The sequence below is a fragment of the Netta rufina genome (genome assembly GCF_964035555.1).
Source record: "Netta rufina genome assembly, chromosome: 2".
In the NCBI taxonomy this organism is placed as follows: Eukaryota; Metazoa; Chordata; class Aves; order Anseriformes; family Anatidae; genus Netta; species Netta rufina.
In genome coordinates, this window is record NC_140124.1 from 145,939,254 (window position 1) to 145,959,738 (window position 20,485).

Genomic DNA, 20,485 nt, shown 5'->3' on the forward strand with positions numbered 1-20,485 from the left:
GCCTAACACTCCTGGTAACCCACACTTTGTTTTATTTTAAACACAGATTATTAAAATATTACTCTACTATCTGTGCTTGTATAATTCATAAAAGATAGAGAACCATATAACAACTTGCATCGGAAGGGACCACAAGTCCCCCACTCAAAGCAGGACTAACTTCAGCATCGTATCAGTTTGCTCAGAAGCTGCACAGCCAAGTTGTGAGCATCTCCAAGGCTGGAGATTCCCCATTCTCTCTGGGCAGCCCGTCAGCTGGGAAAGAATAAAATCACTCAGAACTTGAAGAGAAAGTCAGTTTTGCAATCCAAGATACAGATGTGTTAGTGCAACGTTTGGATTTTAAGTCCTGTCAGTTTGAGAACAGCTGTTTAAAAAAAAAAAACAACACAAACAAACCAATGTTCCCTTTTAAAACCCTTCTGAAACAATTTTGATGTTGTTTTTCAGTACACCACAAACTGCAGATTATCCCATTTATACAGCCTTATTCCATCTTCTCTTTTGTTTCTTGTACAAAGCTGCCTACAGTAACTTGTCCATTTTTTGACTCATTTAAAAAAAAAAACAACATTCTCTTTGCTATATGACTTTAAAAAAGCTGACACCATTAAAAACAAACAAACACACAAATACTTCTATTCCTTTCAAAGACTGTAGAAGCAACAAAGATAAAGCGCACACGACTTCTTCCATGGGCTCCCACTGGCAAAGTTCAGAGCAGAGTTTCGTACAGCTGGGTATTTATACAGCCTTCCTTTTAGTGCCTTCACTGTAAAGCTGTCTATTCTAAGATCCTCCAGCTGGCACTTTAACGAGAGAACAGTGACTGCTACGATTCACAGTAAGTCCCCCTTTACAGACTTCTGTGTTTTACTTACCAAATCAGAAAGTTATTTCACCAAATTTGCTCAATCCTCTTATTTCACAACGAGAGTCAGATCCCACTGCACTGTCAGTGCTGCAGAATGACCGTGATACTTCTATTCCCTCAGTCAGGAAGAAAAACATGATTGTTTTTCTCATTAGTCCAGATTGGAAACTCTGCCCAATATCAAAGTGAGCTGGAGGTTAAATTTGAGCTCATCTGTTTGACACCAGTATCCGACATCTATTATGGGCTGGTTGCAGGCCAGGACAAGAAGCCAGAATTGCAGCAGTGGCAACACCGATGCACCCTGAGGCTAGTGGAGAGATGGGAGATAACCACTTCCATTCTTCATCTCTCTGCTTGGACTTGGCAGTTCCTTAGAGCAGAAAAGAAGGTACTAGGAGCACAAAAGCCACACAGGGCGAAGGAACAGCAGCAGGGTTAGCTATGTCCTCTTGCCTTTTGAACAGGCCCTAGCTAGTGCAGCTGGCTGAAGGGGAACCCACTGCTCTGACACACTCTTGTTCCAGAGCTCTTTGTTTCCCCTCTAGGTCCTCCTATTCCCTGGTTCTTCTCACCACAAATACCCACTGAAGTCACCCATTCATCCCACAGAAGCAGCACTATGATCACACTTGAAAAACTTCAAACCTGAGGCAGTTGGAGGGCTTCTGTGGCACCAGCACTGCCTGACCTCCGTAACTGGCATGGAGGAAAAGACTTGTACAGAGAGCACTTCCCCAAAACTGATCAGGATGAGACCGCAGAGCAAAGAAATGGGGGGAGAGGGAAGCCTCCTCAACGCTGACATGAAATTATTAGGAGACTTAATTTGACAGGAATTACTAAACTAGAAGGCATCAGGTTCTCAGCCACATACAGCTATAAATCAACTCAATAAGGGTGGCCCAGCGCTGAGAAGATGAACTCATGCAGATTACAGCAGTGTGTGGGAACAAAGAAAAGCATTTCCAACGCTCTGGTAGCGTGTTTTCTCTGATGGAAGGGACACTCCCAATTAGCTAGTTCAATTTAAGTGCCAAATTCTTATTCACTGCTAAGTTATCATGTAATTATCTGTGTCAGCCTAAGTACTAAAGACAGTTCCATGAGAGTACAGTACACCACACCGCGCGAGCAGTTCCTCAGCTGTACTCTAACGCAGTGCAGAATTCTGCTCATTTGAGCAGAGTTGGAATTTCTTCAGGGTGAATCCAATGAGATCTCATAGGAACCATGAGATAGATCTCTGTGTTTTCAACTGCATCCAGTCGTTGTAATAAAACCAATACAGCAATGTGCATGCTGACATAATTGGAAAGAAAATCAAGATCAGTCTACCTATGTCCACCCAGAAGAGGTCTTAAATCATTACTGGACTTCATCCCATTAGAGCAGAGGCTGCAATACCGAGGAGCCTCAGTCTGAACTGATGCACAGGCTTTATTTCAGCATCTTCTGGAACCAGGAGCCTAATTACAATGTTTTTTTTTTTGTTTATTTTAATTACATTTTTGAAAGTATTACCCAGGAAAAGTACCACAAGATGTAACTAATTTCCAAAATCATCTTCAGCTGTCAATGTCCTTCCTTAAAAGACTTAAGCCAACCCACATTAAGCAAACACTATCACAAATGAATGCCTAGAGACCTGCAGACCACACTTACTTTAGGTGTCTTCCATATAACAGTTGGCAGATGTTTAAGCTTTCCTTACCAAAAATCCTATCAAATTCTACATGCTGAAAACAAGCAGAAGAGCACAAGTCGGCCCTGCTTGTTTGGAAGACAACTCTAGTCCATTTGCTTCATTCCCACTCTCTGGCTTTGACATTTAAAGGGAGCCCAGTATTAGGGCTCTCAGAATGACCACAAGAAAAAGATCACACTAGTACCAAGCAGAAAATGTCCCAGCTATAATGCATTATTTTCATTATTTTCAGGTTGACTCATGCGGTGGTATAAAACAAACCACAAACACTCAATATGCCACACAACTACTGTGGAACTGGTTTTGTGCACTGAAAATAAATTATTTATCAAAATAAACATGTGGTATGATCCCTGCCAAAGACCCATTCTCCAAGGTTTAGTTCAGCAGAATTCTTTCCTTTCCTCTAGAGAAAATCTGAAAATTCTTTAATAATTTTTTTTAATTAAAATGAATCACTCCCTCACAGTGTTTCCTTTGGCTATGACTACCAGTTGACAACTCAAGTAGGATAACTGAGTAAGCATTTACTCAACTATATTTTCATGAAGATCAGAAAAGCTTTACTTAAAATAATTTTTTTAGATTTTAAAAAAGGCAAGAAATATGAAAAAATTGGCACCGCCCCCCAGTATGAACATTCTTTGCTTGACTGATCTCCTCCCACCAAAAAAACGTGGCATGAAGAAAAAAAATTCCTTTTTTGTTACTCAATGTAAGAGCCAACACAGATTTTTAAAATGGACGCTTGGACTGAATAAATACTAAGATACTTACGGAGTCCAAACCCTTGGAAAGGCAGCGATTTCTTCTGGTGTATATTCATCTAACCTCCTGGGGACTGCACGTGGCTGAGGAATCTCTTGGAGAAGATTCTTCTCTATATCTTCTGGGATAACCTGTGGTGAGCAAGAACAGTCTTAGCTGCCTGATGGTTTAGAAAACACCTTGCTCCTTCCCAAATCCAGACCAAAATTTATCAACCCTATTGCATTCTTCATGTCACATGAAGCCTAAACACATAAAACTATCTCATGCGTGTCTTAGATCTCACAGTTTTGTGTCATAAAGAAAAGAGCATCAACATATACAAGTATTTGTAGATACATAAATAAAAAGCGGCTTGATTTTTCTTAATTTACCTTATGAATAAAGTTTTGCTGTTGATAATGATCCCTCTTTACCTCCAAAGGAAAAAGGAATGAACATGTAACTGTGTGACTACTTACATCTTCTGGGAAGAGGTGCAACCTCTGCATCATAGTTCTTCTCTGGAGGTTTTTTGGAAGCATTCTATAAACAGCTAGCTTGACGATCTGAGGAAAGAGAACACAGTAACAAAAAATCAGACCACCTACAAATAACATGAAAAAGGCAAGCTGTGTTGCCCATTCTGCTAGTTTCTCAACCTCTTTTTAGTCAACTTCTTCCACGCTGAGAAACTCTGGCACTACATTAAGAAAGCATTACAGGCTTACTGTTTTGGAAGAAGGAACACTTACTCTCAGTTGTAAAAACTCTTACTCTAACAGTCATATTGAAAATTTCTGCTTAGAAATTAGAGCTGTATTTTGCATTGTGGATGACTGCACATAATCGTGCAACTTGAAAAGAATTAAGAGGCTTCTATTAACTCCTTATTTTAGTATTGGATTATACATTTATATAAAAAATCTCTCCTGGTTTTGTCTGGGATTGAGTTAATTTTCTTCCGAGTAGCTGGTATGGTGCTGTATTTTGGATTTAAAATGAGAACAATGCTATAGCACGCTGCTGTTTCAGTTGTTGCAGAGCAGTGCTCACCCGGGGCCAAGGACTTCCTAGCTCCTCGTGCTGCCCTGCCAGCGAGGGGCTGGGGGTGCCACAGGAGCTGGAGGGGACACAGCCAGGACAGCTGGCCCCAAATGCCCAAAGGGACATCCCACAGCACAGGGCATTGTGCTCAGCAGTGACAGCTGGGGGGACTGGTGGGGTGCCATGGTCTGACTGGGCATCAGTCAGTGGGTGGTGAGCAACTGCATTGTGCATCGCTTACTTTGTACACTGCTTTATCATAATAATTATTTTCCCTTATTTTTCTGTCCTATTAAACTGTCTTTATCTCAATGCACAAGCTTTACTTCCCCCCCTCTCCCCTATCCCACTGTGGGGAAGGAGAGATGGAGCAAGCAGCTCTGTGGTGCTTAGCTGCCTGACAGGCTAAACCACAACACCATTGCTGAAAAAAAAAAAAAAAAAAAAAAAAAAAAAAAAGGAATTAGGCTCTAACAAATTTACCAAGTGGCCTCAGCATTTAGTTTAAACGCTGTTATTTGCTGTGTTAGACGTTTCTGTAAGAGATGATATAACAAGATGCGGCATCATGATCACGTTGTACATATGTATAATTTATTCCCGTGCTATTAGTTCCAGATGAACAAACCCACTTTTGAGCATCAGGAAAGAACAGAATTTGTGCATCTACGCTAGATGATGCTTGTAGAAAAGTAACATAATTCTTTATGATTTCTCTTGGACTCCAATATCGATGGCTGTAATTTAAACACGAAACACAGTGTTTAGGACTCCAGCCAGAAGGGGAACATTTTTGTACATAAAACAAGGCACACAAAGGTAGGAGACAGAAGGGGCTTTAGGAAGGGTAGCACGTCATTTAGGAGTAGACCAACATACAATTTTTCAAGCAGAAGTAAACCCACTCTGCCTGTTTTGGATTCCAAAATTAGTGAACACTCCAATATTTGGCCCCAATATTTTTTTCATTTTGTTATTTGTAGGTTGGGGACAGAACTTAAGAGAAAAGCATGTTGTCTTAAGATCCTCACAAACATACACTATATGCCTTGACAAACTCTGAGGTCTCAACATCATGAAGATTTTTGGATGTTATGCTGCCAATACCACAGATCTGTGGACAAGCAGAATGAACTGAGATAACAGAAGCAATACATCAGGTCAGGCAGGGTAATCTATAGCGTTGATACATTCTCTAATAAAAACTAATAACAACTATTAAAAAATGTAAGATGAAAGCTAATGTTTTAAAGATAAAAACCATTCATGTTTTCACAGCAAACCACAGTTTGTTGTCAACACATCATGTGACAAAGGTAAGATAGAAAATAAACCTTCACTGCATACGGAAATATGAGGTGAGACAAAGGAACGCTGCAAGAATACACATGGATATTACCAACAGCTCATTTTGAGCAGCCCTTTTGCCATAGTAATTCTCATTTTGTACACTTATTTGGCTAAAAAGAAAAAAGAAAAAAAAACAACAACAAAAAACAGAAAGCAAAATTCAAAATATATTAGATCTAAAACAATGGGTACAGAAGCTTCATAAGATGTTGCCTAACAGTAGGGATTTTTTTCTTTATCTAAAAATTACTTGAGATTGTGACAGAACCAGTGTTAGTTCATTAAATAACTATCTCCACGTATCTGCAACTCACATATTGCACATTTGACCCTGTGCATGATTTCACTCCAGTAAAGAGACTTCAAAATACTTCATTGAAGGTTATTAAATATTTAACTTCTTCAAGCAACCAATGTTTGTGCCAGATTTTTCATCTTCCTTGCAGCATGTGGCACAGACACCTGCTGGAACAAGTCACTGAACTAGACGAGCTGCTGGTCTACTCTGGTTGTAGACACACCTGCTTGATAAATCTGATCCGATTGGTTTTCTGTTAAGAAACATTATAAAAAGAACAATCCAGTTGTAACAAGGTGTCTACTAAAAAGTCACTCTGGAAAAGAATGACTGATTTTTTTTTTCCCAAGTTAAACAACCAAGAAATATTTTTAATGTGTAGTCACTGCAGAACTGACAACCTCAGGGGGCAACAGGCTAACATGGAAGTGTTTTCACTTTTTTTTCCACTGCTAAGCAGATGATACCAGCCTGCTTGATACCCAGCAGGAAACTGGACTTCACTGGCATAGTCTCTCCCACTTCCCAACTTATATTTAACTGAGCTTAATTACTGTCAGAGGAAACAAACTTACAACTTATTAACTAGACATTGCAAAGAGTTTTCTTTTTTTTTTTTAAATTTCATCTTTTTATGGTAGTCTTTACCATCTGAGCCACTTGAAAACATTGCCATTTGTATGTTGCATCAGTGAAAAAGAACAAGAGAGGGACAATGTGGTGGTTTTACCCAGCTGGGCAGCAGAGCTCAACCACAACCACTCTCTCACTCCCCCTCCTCAAAGGGAAACGGGAAGAAAATATGATGGAAAGGGCTCAGGGTTGAGAGAAATACAGGGAGATCACTCAACAATTATCATCACAGGCAAAACAGGTTCAGTGCAGAGAGATTAAATAAACTTATTGCCTATTACTAACAGCCTAGAGCAGTGAGAAACTAAGAACAAACTAAAAACACCTTCCACCAAATTCACCCTCTTCCACCTCCTCCCCCCAAGCAGCACAGGGGAATGGGGAATGGGGGCTGCAGTCAGTCTCTGACGCCCTCATGGTCCCTCTCTGCCCCTGCTCCCCATGGGGTCCCTCCCACGGGATGCCGTCCTTCCCGAACTGAGCCTGTGGGGGTTTTATACATTCCACCCTTAAAATCCAGTTGATTTCAGCGTAACTTCAAATTGGCAAAGAGGCCTCCTCACGGTTCTCACTACAACCTTGATGTTTAAAACTAATGCGTAAAGTTTTGCAGTTTATTCAGTTCTTTGTGGATTCCTGCTCCCTTCTCTCCCCACTCCTTTATCTTCAGCACTTGTAACGTGCAATATAGCATGTCTTCCTAAATATTCCCTCATACAGGCCACAACGCATTCTCCATCAGGTAAAGGCATTTGCCAGTTGGCAAATATCTTTATCCACCATCCAGCAGACGTATAACTCCTTAACAAACACCAGAGCTTTAAGATTTGGGGTTTAAAGTACTGGGATGCTGTCTGCCCGAACTTCTTTTGAATTACAAAATTTCTACTGGTTGTACTTCAAATTATCGTCTTGAATATCACAATACTTTTTTTCCCTAAGTTGGATAATTTATATATATACACAGCACAGACATGCTTTTAATCACACACCACAATGTCACGTAATACTGTTTCCAATTTAAAGGGCTAATATAGCAGGAAAAGAATGTGGTGTCACCTCCAGTAAAGCACTTGCACTTTCAGTCTCTTCTTTACCGTGCTCTTTAACATTGCATGAGTATGAAGAAATCAAAGAACACATTTATCTGAAACACTGAATGAGGCTCCAACGTTCAATGTCTGTGCTAGGCTTTAGCTCCCAAGCAAACTGCAGACTATACCTGGTGGAGACCAACTTCTGGGGAAGATTCTTTGCCAGATAAAACATGCTTTAAAGAAGGAAATCAATAGAGCTAGCCTGCTCCTGGTCCTGAGAAGTACAAAATAATTGGCCAAAGTTCTAGAATAAAATCTGCCCCGACAACTGAAGTACAATAACCACCAGGAAGCATCTCTATATAGAACATGGAAAGGACAAGGCCACTCCAGAGAATGATACAGTGTGATTATTGACAGGCCCTAGTGAAAAAAAACACTAGAACAATTTCAGGTATGAAGTTCTCCAGAGATACAGTTTGACGTTGTATCTTCCTCCTACCAGTTCTTTGTCTTCTGGTCTGTAGAGGATATTGTTCTTTTTCACTACGTGTATTATAAAAGAATAAGGAAGAATAAGGAGAACTTCACCTATCCACTTCTACAGAGTCACATGAGTAGTATGGCAAAAGTGATTGCCCTTAATACTGCCATAGGAATAATTGGGTCATAGGTGAACTGAACTTCCACTGCATGTCATCCTGTCTTCCACCTGCAGCACCTAAAAACATAGAAGTTTCATTTGTTCTTTAAATTAATATCTATACCTTACAAATTCATGTAAGAAATGGATTAAGATTTATTTTTTTTAAACAAGGAAGTATTTATATTTGAAGTCAAAGACCCACCCAGCTGTAAGTCTTACTTAGATATTTTAAGATACTGGCTTCCATACAACAGCCCCCCTCTGTGCCAGACTAACTTCAAAGTCTGGATTAGTAAGCATATGCAAGTTTTGCTCTACTTAATTAAAAAATAAACATATTTATTTAGTGCAAGAAAACGCACTACGCAGTGTTTCAGTAACAGGCTTTATGTATGTACATACCATTGTATCCATGATGTTTTACTTTCCTCTATGGAAAGAAAGCAGGCTTTCAAACAGCAGCAGCAAGATTTAAACATATTTTCTGTCCAAGTTTTTCTTCAGAACATTATTATGCAGATGTAACGGCAAGCCTATACATGTTAGTGGTTGCTAAAGAGCACTCAAGAGGAGAATGGGAATGTTTTAAGCCCCTTCAGACCAGGGCAAGCAGCTGAACAAACCCAAACCCTGACACCCCCGGAGGCTTCCTCACAGCGTGCATCTGCAGAGCGACCCTGGCTTCACAATCTGCCTTAGCAGGTGCCGCTCCTCCCGAGTAATTATTGCTCATTATTTCTTTGTCAGAGGCAACACAGCTTCTGAATGCTGCAGAGGTCAGTCCTCTCACCAAGTATTTGGTATTAGCCAAACGTGATCTTTCTTTTTTGAGGGAGTTTCTGGCGCAACTAAATAAGAAAAAAAAATAAAGCCAAGTTTTGATCATTTTTAAAACTTGAAATAGAGTAAAAATTGGTTGGAAATTTTATCCTGACTGGACTATTAACCGGTTCTGCATATTAAAACTGTCAACATATTCTGCAGGCATTTTAACTAAAAATCTTATGATTTTTCCAGATATTTTTTCCCCAATATTTTGTTCCCTCTCATATCTGTGACAGTGAAAAAAAAAAAAAAGTACACATGATCTCTTAGCTTCCCATACAACTACTTTGAAGCTTAATTTTGAAAATGCTGGTCTTGTACCTATTAGCATTTTCCCAGCTAAACAAAACTGCTTCAAGTTCTATTAAAAACAACAATGAAAACACAAAACGTCTATGCGTTCCAGACACCCGTGCCTCAAATAAAGGAGTTTAACTGTTTCCTTTATTTTTGGGACTCCTTGGAAGAGGCACACTAAACCTTTCAGATGAGATTTCAGCAACTTAACAATGGAAATTAATGCTGTACCTACCTACCACGTATCCTAAAGGAGTGGCTGTACCATACAGGTATTAACATTGTATTACTCCGATGAAGAGAGGGACTATTTTGTATGGCCACAAGCTGCTCTGCTGCACCTAGAGAACAAGTTTAATACCTTAGTCTATGGGTTGTCTGAGAATTGACACTGTATCTAAGAGAGAGAAAGAAAATGCTGAAACATGAAGCTGTTTTTTCTTTATTAAACACTTCCTGGAGCAGCCTGGCCAAGTCTAAGAGAGGAGAGCTCTTCTCGGGTATTCTCCAGAAGAGCAGACAACTGAAACCAGTGGAACTTTTATAGAAATTCACAGACATCCCCTTCCCCACACCTCCCAAAGGGATTCAAAGGTGTTAAAGGCAAAAATGTGCTAGAATATTTGCTTTTGATATCTTTTTGGCAAGAATTGTAACTTCTACCTTTCCATAAAAACAAAAGTTTCCAAATTGCTGAAAAAATTGGCACAGTCCACACAGAACCGAATGGAACATCAACTACACAGACCTCTTTTTTTTTTTCCTTTATTCTTTTCAACTTAAAAGTTGAGCAATTGGAGAAGGCAGCTCAGAGAGGCTGTCCTTGGAGGCTTCCAAGCCCAGTCTAGGTAAGCTCTCATCAGCCCTACCTGACCTGGAAGGCAATAGTGCAGCAGGTTGGACTAGGGATCTCCAGAGGTTCCCTCCATCCTATTTAAGAAACCAACATGTACACACACGTTCAAAATTCAGTAGAAATCCTTCTCAAGCACTAACTACCATGCATGAGGGGAAAAAAAAGTAAGGTCCAAAGTTAATGAGATAAATGCAATGAGGTCGAACTACATTAAGTGAGATTATCAGGTGATCATCATGTTTGTCTTCCTCCTTATGAAAAAACAAGAATTGATCAAGGATGATTATTTAACAATACTGCCATAAACATGTCTATATTCCAACAACTTTACTTGAGATTTTCGTCCCCCCTGCAAATAAATTACATCATTTTGTATCAAATTATTCATTACAGCCATTTTAATTTGCTCCCAATAATTTAATGGCTTAATTTTTGTAACGGCACTTTTTCCAAAATTAATGTTGACTCCTGTAATGAAGAGCCATCAGGATGAGCTAGCAGGAGATAACAGAACCAAGGGCAGAAAAGAAGTACTAGCCTCCAGGATGAAAACAATGCTTTAAAGTATGAAGACCGATTCCAAAAAAAGATGTATTCAACTTCCTACAACCTATACAGTTCTACTGCCTCTCAGCAATTGGATCTAACACAATTTAAAAAAAAAAAAAAAGTTTGTTTTTTTAATTCAAAAAAGTGAAAACAATGTAGTTTATCTAAGTCTCCATGGTATTTTGAAGAACCAAATGATGCTTCAGCTAGACATTGGCCTTCTGCATGGTAATTATTTTTCAGTACTGAGTTATATAGATAGGTCTTTAAAAGGGAATGAGTGCAGTGATAGGACAAGGAGTAATGGCTTTAATCTAAAAGAGGGGAGATTTAGATTAGATGTTAGGAAGAATTCCTCACTCAGAGGGTGGTGAGGCACTAACACAGGCTGCCCAGAGAAGCTGTGGATGCCCCATCCCTGGAGATGTTTAAGGCCAGGCTGGATGGGGCTTTGAGCAACCTGGTCTGGTGGGAGGTGTCCCTGCCCATGGCAGGGGAGTGGAACCGGCTGGTCATTAAGGTCTTTCCCTTCTATTTCCAAACTATTCCGTGATTCCCAAAATAAAACATGTTAATAAATCACTATCCTAATTTCCATCTTTATTGCATCCCAGTAGATTTCACACCAAAACAGTAAACAAATGTTTCTAGCCATAAAAACCTTTGGTAGTCAAAAACTGTGACCGCTGCATATATAGAACATATCCTGCCAAATTACCACCCACTACTTTTTAATAGGGACATTCAAGCACTTTGACGGAATTAAGGAGTTAATTGCTGAGAGCTATCCAGAATTGCTTTTTTATTTAAAAAGTTTCTCTTGCTAAATTAGACCAAGTCCTGAGCCACATCACCATTTGCCGAATCTCTGTCCAACATGTTTTAGTTATTGGCAATGCATTTAATCCTCCTCGGTTTCCACAGAAATTCATCTAGGAGTCTGGCAAGAAAAGAGGTATTTCAGAACAAATGCCAGTAGGTAATTTATAGAACGTCTAATTCTCAGGCCCTAACAAACAAGTTGTGTTACACTGCCTCCCAGTGCATAGCTTTTGTCTGAAGCTCAAATGGAAAAAGTTGGAGAATGTTTCAGACGTGGAACTACCCAAAGGAATTACAACTGTGTTAGAGCCGTTTCTTAAAAGCATTTAAGCACTTTGTAAAAATTCTAGGTAGAAAGTATAATTGAACTGCAAGATTTAATTATTTCACCATTTCATTTTAAATAAATAAAATATATATAAAAAAAAAGTAGATAAATTCTTGTGGCAGACTTTTTTTTAAATTAAAGTCTTGGGATAAACGAATTTATCCCAACAAATTTATCTGAATCACAGATTAAAAACATCAGTGACAAAATCCAATAATTTTGCAGCAGACAATCTCACTAGGAAAAGGAAGAAGTATTTTAATATTTTACATATAAGGTGACTCAAGGCAAAGTATTTGAAGTAAAAACTTCAAAAACTATTTTTTTTTTAATTAGTAACAACAACACTGTTGTTCAGCAGAATTAATAATGGTCCAATACAGACATTTACTAAAGAGGCTGAAGCTCAATGTAGTCACCACTTCAAACCCTCTCATAGACCATGAATACATAGCATTGTAGACAAGATCTCAATAAATAAATAAATCATTTAACAAAACCTACAGTTGAATTCTAACGGGAGAAGGAGGCAGGTGTACTCTCTAACACTTTTTAATATTATCCTTAATATTTTTAATATTACCCTTACTCTTGCTGGCTCTTAATCTGCTAGGGTTGTTAAACTGAAGCACTGCTTAGCTAAGTCTAAGCTGAGTCACTTTGACAACGACAAAGGTCAGACCTTTGAAACTAAAAGCAAGTGAATCAGTCAAAAATGGGCAAAGCAAATGAACCTGATTTGCTCATTTGGACAGCATGCATGAAACACAAAAATTCACGACCTACAATCTGACCCTCAAAACATGCTGTGTCCAAGAACACAGTCAACAAGCCAAGCCCCATTAATAAAATGTTCACAATCACATTTAACACAGATAAGAGTAACCCATTCTGCGTAGGGGAACAAATTAAATGAAAACACACCTACTTTCCAAATGAAAAAGAAAAAACACAAACCACTTACAGCAGTTGGGTCTTTCAAATGGAGCTGAGCTGCTGTCACCTGTTTGAAACCACCAGGATAACTAGAGAAACAGAAGAAACATACAGGCTTAGTGCTATATGCTCAAGCATGATGTTAACACAAATATCAGAGTATCTTAGCATCACAGAATCATCTGGGTTGGAAGAGACCTTCAAGATCATCAAGTCCACCATCAACCTGACCTACTTAGTCTTAGTGAAATGGTGTAGTTGCACTAATTTACATTTAAGCATATACTTTAAATGGTGCAAGAAATCAAACAGATGTCAGGTAAAACAGATTCCTTTCATTTAATTATGTTATTAGGAATCAGCCTAACTGAAATGAAAATAAACCCAACATCATTAGAACTGTCCACTTAGGGAGCTGTACAGATTTAAGTATTTCTTTAATTGCACAACTGCTTTCGCTTTCTTATTGAAAAATTTAAAGAAGTCATTAAGAGCAGGGGAGAAAAAAAAAACTTGATTTCCATTAACTCTGACAAGAACTTCTCAGCAACTCAAAAAAGGAACTTCAAAGGACAAAGGACTGAAACATCAATACCAGCAAAATTAGCTTTCTCAACTTGATTTAATAATCTCCCAACTGGATACATTTTAACACTTTGGGAATAATTATCTAGTGTTGCCACAGCATAAAATAGGAGTGACTGTTCTTATTTGACTGAACTGATCCATGCTGTAATTGTTTATTATACTTCCATCTATAAAGAAGCTGTATCTGACAAAATAATATCCTACACACTATTGTATACATCGGTACGTCTTCAGTATCTCATTTTTTACCAGTTTTTCCAGTTATTTTGGAGAAATTTAAATCTGATATCCAACACGAAGCACATATTCCTTTTTCTTTGGTTCCTTGAACATATCAATCTTGGTATCAAGTGTTAAATAGGATAATGTAATTGTAGTTGGCATCTGTATACATCTTACACATATAAATAGGAAAGCTTTCTACTGCTTAATAGATACAGTAGTCATGATCTTTGCTTAATCTCCACACAAAATAATGTGGTCTACCCAATCTGTTAGTTTATTCCATTGTCATGGCTAAAACAGACTAAATCAGATTATTTCCCTAACAATATACACTTCAAAAAAACCTCTTGCATAATTTTAAACATTGTAACAGATGCAAGCACAAAACAAACACGTAAGTTGCAATTCCCTTTTGAAGCAACATGCTAAAAAGACTGCAACTCTTAAGAAAATGACATTAAATTTACCACCAGCTCATCACTACAAAGTGCCTTACCCAGTATGTGAAGAGTATACTTTTTGCTCCCATTTGTTACCAGAAAAAGCAATGTGTCTTGTATTTATTATGACAACGTGATCTCCACAGTCACCTACAAGGTAGAAAGCAGTAGAAAATATTAAGAGAACCCAGGAATAATCAACCAAAATAACAGCTACAAAGGGTGTATATATGTTCACCTAAGATCCAGTTGCCTAGCCTAGGAGCAAGTATTTTATTTTAGTCAACACAACACATGCTGCATATGAACCTGTTCTAAATATTCAGGAAAAAAAGTTAAGCTCTAAACAACAATCCTAAATGTTTTAGTTTTCTTATGAAACACTACCAATGTTTATCACAGGACCGAACACTTTGGGTAAGTAAAATAGTTCTACTAAAGAACTACAGCCTAGGGCTCAATGTATCTAAGATGCAAAGAGATTTCAAATAAAAATCAACTCTGTTGCGGAAAAAAAAAAAAAAAAATCAACCCCCCCAACACATTCTCATCAGTCAAGCAAAAGTGAATGTTACAGCAGACAGATGTATTTACTGGTTCCTGTAGTAACAGCAACTTCCATATCAACTGTTTGTTGTAATTTTTTTTTTTTAATTGCAAAGCCTTATGTTCTGTCAGCAATACCTTGCCAGGAATAGTTACTTTACTGATCTTATTTACTCATGAAGTACTAATATAACCCTTACTGTCTAAAAAAATACGATGAAAATATGAAAAAATTGAGTTTTTCATTTTAGAGGTAATTGTGATCAGCTGTACAAGCTATAACCAACCACCCACTGAATCAACTGCAAAATGACTTGTCCAAAGTTCACCTTCTTAGGCATCACAATATTAGAATAAAAGCATTTGAAAACTCCTTTGATTACAGCATTCCTTAGTAGGTTACAAAGCAGCTACACAAAGAAGGAACTGAATAGAATATTCATGTTTTGCATGAGCATATAATAAATAAGGTGTGAAACTTCGATTGGTTAAAGTTTTCTACCATTTTCTAATCTTCTGTTCCTTTACTGCTCTATTTTCAACTACAGCTGAAGCTCAAACACAATTTCAGTATCTTCTCTGATATTTATCGTCTTCCACTGACAGATCTGTTCTAAAACACTGTATCTAAATGCATTTGCCAGGAAGCTGACATTGGTTTTGTGCCTTTTTTGTTGCTGTTGTTGTTATTGCTGTTTTTTGTTTGTTTGTTTTTGTTTTGTTGGGAAAAGAAAAGAATAAGTTCATCTATGGAAATTTTTGCCCAAAGTTCTCCACCTGAATAATACTGAATTAACAATTCTATACACTGATAAATCCATTGCAAACAACATGAAGCAGCCAAGTTAAAAACTAACCTATCCAAATAATGACTGCAACCCGTTCTTTTATAGTAGACCAAATTGATGAATAGAATTCAGAATTTCAAATTAATACATTAGTCTCAACTTGTCTTTTAACAGCATTGCTTCCATCACCTCAGGGACACCCACTCTCAATAGGAAGACAGCAAAAATACTTACCAGCTGCACAAACACAAATTGCATCCTACTTTTGAAAAAGATTACTCAAGAAAACTCTTCCTTCAGGTTATGATGTCATATCCAAAATTTCTCTTTTATAGTTTTCTCCAGAAATGCACAAAACCAAGGCCATAGTATTCTCTCACACTATAGCATATGCTACTTGTTAAATACAATGTAAATGTTACACCTCTTCAGATGAAGCTAACCTGCTCAGGGGTTCCATTCTGTGTCACTGAATGCTTGTAACTTCTCAGCAATTCCTACCTCACAATAAAAACACAGGCTTCACATAGGTACATTTTTCCTCCTACATTTCAATTATGGACTAAATGCTGTTTGAAGGCACCATCAACTGTTAGCTCACAAGACTGACAACCTACTTGCCAATTCTTTCATTACAAGACAAGTTTGAGCTGCTGCTTCAAGCCATTTGAAGCTAACATTGCAAGCAAGAGTAGTACCTGGGCCAGATCTGGCTTGCGGAGCATTTCCATCTAACCTAGTCTTCTCTGAGGATGCAGAGAACAGCCGCTCGTGTAGAAAATCCTGCCCAAATACCACAAGTGGTTTGCCTATGCTTGCTTGTGATTCAATACAAAGAACCAGACTACACAATTTTTGAAAAACGTAGCTCACTATTTTTGGTTCCTTACTGTGAAGCTGTTAGCAAAGACAGGATGTAAGGGAAAGAGAATAGAGGGAAGGGAAGGTACAGAAGAAAGCAAAAAAAAATCCAGATTTAAATCTCACGAACAAAACTTGTATCACCTTTTAAGGCATATGGTCTGACAGCATCTAAAAAGTCTAATGCTTTGGAGAATAAATAAAGATTATCCCTAAAACAGACAATAAACGTACATAACATCATATTTATTTCTTTTCCCTACCCACAGCTTAATTTCAGTTCCAGATATTTTTCAAAACAATAAATAAATAACAATTTTATGGAAAGGTGTCTGTCAACCCAGAAAACCAAAATGCTTCACGATCTTATTCTGCCTAAGGAACTCTTATCTCACAGATGCTAAAATATTTCTTGTTAGTTTAGGTAAAAAGAAAGACATGCTGAGCACACCAACCATAAATTCATCCATCCTTTGCTTCCTTAAAGAGTATCAAATGTCTCCCACTGGTAGTAATCTATCAATCTCAGGTGTAATGCATTTGGTACTGATTTATAGAATAGTTTAGACCGAATGAAGTTATCCTTGAAATGGCTTTCCAGGATTTTTATAACTTCATGAACATAAAACCATCAAAGATCTTTCCCATGGGACAGCCAAAAGAATTTTCCCTCCATCTGCTTTATTTTTTTTAAGATATCCTTAGACTCCAGTGACATCTTGTGGATACAGCAAGTTTTGCAATAGCAGTATTTGGGTATTTTAAATATCTTCCAAAAACTACAAATACTACCTTTTATTATGACAATCAGATCAAGTATAATTTTAGTGTTTACATTAGACATGTATGAGCAAACCTTAATGCTTCTTTATGTATGCTTCAGTAAAGTCTCTTGAACAGGGATCATCATTTATTATCTATAAAATGCTCATCACAGTGAGACAAGCACTATGGTATTACCAATAACGAGCAAGGTGTCTTTAGTGCTGAATCTTCTAAACAGTAGATAAGCAAGGTTTTTTTTCATTGGATCAAGAAAATATCTTTCATCAATAATTGTGTCTCCTATTTCAAAATCAGACAGGTTCTAGTCTCATCGTCACAAAGTGGCTGATGTTGGAAGCCATATGGTCCAAGCCCTGCTCCAGCAGGGACACCTACAGCCAGCTGCCCAAGACCATGTCCAGATGGCTTTTGAGTATCTCCAATGAAGGAGGCCCCAAAACCTTTCTGGGCAACCTGTGCCAGTGCTCTGTCACCTGCACAGCACAGAAGTGCTTCCCGATGTTCGAAGGGAACCTCCTGTGTGCCAGTTTGTGTCTCCTGGCTCATACACACAGGACTTTTTCGCACGTTGTTCAGAATGAAGAACTGCTCCAAGGTGCTGTGGTGCTGTACAACTACTGAACAGTAGCGTTCAGAAAAATCTAATCAAGAATCATGTCAGTGTTTCATTACATGCACTGTGAATTAGTTTTTTGTTTAAAAACAGTGCAACAAAACACATTTTGAACTTAAAAAAATAACTGAGGCAACTGAATCCCATCATAATTTTGCTACTAAAATTGAATAACGAATTAGTAACAAGCTTTGTATGGATTGGTAAAGACAATGGCCTAAACCTCTGGAGAGGTATGAAGGGAAAACACGGGAAATGAAATTGAACCCTTTATAATTTACAAACTGAAAAATGCAACCTTGTAAAAAGCACTGTTTTTTAAGAATGAAATTAAAAGAAAAATACATTAAAAATGCTTCTGTGTACTGCAATACTCACTTAGTGCATGATAAATAGGTTTATGCCTGCCTTCAAGTCTGATTACAGTCGCAGCTGCTATTTTTCCTGGTGGTTGCATCTTTGCATCTAGGAGATACCACGCTCTGGCAAAAGTAGCCCATTGCTAAACAGAAAGAGAAGTGGTACTTAATATAGGAAAAGAATACACTACCATAAATGAATCTAGCTTCTCTGATTTGATCAATGCATTCTTTTACATTTCAAGCACCATAAGAAATACTAATATTCAAAAACACCCCCTGTCACGTAGCATTAGGGTAGAGCACAGTGCTAGACATTGTATCATAGAATCATCAGGGTTGGGAAAGCCCTCCAAAATCATCTGGTCCAACCATCCCCCTACTGCCAATGTCACCCACTAAACCATGTCCCCAAGCACCACATCCAACTTTCCTTGAACACCCCCAGGGACGGTGACTCCACCACCTCCCTTGGCAATCCGTCCCAGTGCCTGACCGCTCTTTCTGAGAAATGTCTCCTCATTTCCAACCTGAACCTCCCCTGGCACAACTCGAGGCCATTCCCTCTGGTCCTATCACTGGTTACCTGTGAGAAAAGGCCGACCCCCAGCTCCCCACACCTTCCTTTCACGTAGCTGTAGAGAGCAATGAGGCCTCCCCTGAGCCTCCTCTTCCCCACACCAACCAGCCCCAGCTCTCTCAGCCGCTCCTCACAGGACTTGTGCCCCAGGCCCTTCCTCAGCTTCGTAGCCCTGCTCTGGGCACGCTCCAGGGCCTCGGTGTCCTTCTGGTACTGAGGGGCCCAAAGCTGAACACAGCACTCGAGGTGCGGTCTCACCAGAGAAGAGTATAGGGGCATAATCACCTTCCTGGTCCTGCTGGCTGCACTATTCCTGATACAAGCCAGGATGCTCTTGGCCTTCTTGGCAACCTGGGCACACAGCCGGCTCATGTTCAGGATGCAACTTACTGAGGGTGCACTCAATTCCCTCATTCAAGTCATCCATAAAGGTATTAAAGAGAATGGGCCCCAACACTGACCCCTGGGGAACACCAGAGGTGGCTATTTGACAGCTGGATTTCACTCTGTTCATCACTACTCTCTGGGCCCAGCCATCCAGCCAGTTTTTAATCCAGCAAAGCATGTACCTGTCCAAGCCATGGGCTGCCAGCTTCTCCAGGAGAATACTATGGGAGACTGCGTCAAAGGCCTTGCTGAAGTCTAGATAGACTATGTCAACAGCCTTCCCTCATCCACCAGGTGGGTCACCCGGTCATAGAAGGAGGTGAGGTTGGTCAGGCAGGACTTGCCTTTCATGAACCCATGCTGACTGGGCCTGATCCCCCGGTGGTCCCGCATACATTGTGTGATTACACTCCAGATGAGCTGTTCCATCACCTTTCCTAGCACTGAGGTCAGGCCGACAGGTCTGTAGTTCCCCAGGTCCCTATGACCCTTCTTATAGATGGGCGTCACATTAGCAAGTCTCCAGTCATCTAGGACCTCTCTGGATGACCACGACTGCTGATAGATGATGGAAAGCAACTCGGTAATCACATCTGCCAACTCCCTCAGCACCCTCAGGTGGATCCCATCTGGTCTCATGGACTTGTGACAGTCCAGATGGAGCAGCAGGTCTCTAACTGTTTCCACCTGAACTGTGTGTGTGTGTGGGGGGTGTTCTATTCCTCATCCCAGACTTTCAGGTCAGGAGGCTGAGTACCCTGAGGATAAATGCTCTGGCTAGTAAAGACACATGCAAAGAAGACATTAAGAACCTCAGCCTTTAACTTATCCTCAGTAGTCACGTTCCCCTCCTGCATCCAGTAAAGGATGGAGATTCTCCTTGGTCCTCCTCTTGCCATTAATATATTTATAAAAACATTTTTTGTTATCTTTAAGCACAGTGGCCAGGTTGAGCTTGTACAGTGGTTTGGCCTTCCTGATTTTTTCTCTGCACATGCTGGCAATTTTCTTGTACTCTCCCTGTGTTGCCTGCCCCTTCTTCCACCAGACACAAACTCTCTTTTTCTCCTGGACACTCAGCAGAAGTTCCCTGTTCAGCCACACCGATCTTCTTCCCCACTGACTCATCTTACGGCGCACAGGGACAGCCTGCTCCTGCACCTTTAAGACCTCCTGTGCTGCATTTGCTGCTTGGAGTGGTTCATTGAATGGTTTGGGTTGGAAGGGACCTTAAAGCCCACCCAGTTCCACCCCCCTGCCATGGGCAGGGACACCTCCCACCACACAGGCTGCCCAAAGCCCCATCCAGCTTCGCCTTGAACACCTCCAGAGATGGGGCATCCACAGCCTCTCTGGGCT

The 20,485-nt window shown here is 39.5% G+C and overlaps 1 protein-coding gene across 2 annotated transcripts in view; it reads right to left on the bottom strand.

Annotated features, from left to right (window-relative positions):
- MRPL13 (mitochondrial ribosomal protein L13) overlaps positions 1-20,485 on the bottom strand; it is a gene marked incomplete at its 3' end in the record, with an annotated part of 33,932 nt that overhangs the window by 13,102 nt on the left and 345 nt on the right. The window contains exons 2-6 of one of the 2 annotated variants that reach the window (XM_084283114.1): positions 18,179-18,302; positions 14,263-14,356; positions 12,982-13,042; positions 3,812-3,898; positions 3,360-3,481 (exon numbers count right to left, since the gene is read on the bottom strand). In XM_084283114.1, the coding sequence (XP_084139240.1) occupies positions 3,360-3,481; positions 3,812-3,898; positions 12,982-13,042; positions 14,263-14,356; positions 18,179-18,302 (488 nt within the window). Of the gene's footprint in view, positions 1-3,355; positions 3,482-3,811; positions 3,899-12,981; positions 13,043-14,262; positions 14,357-18,178; positions 18,303-20,485 lie in introns of those variants that run through there. The other variant, XM_084283115.1, reaches the window with a different exon arrangement.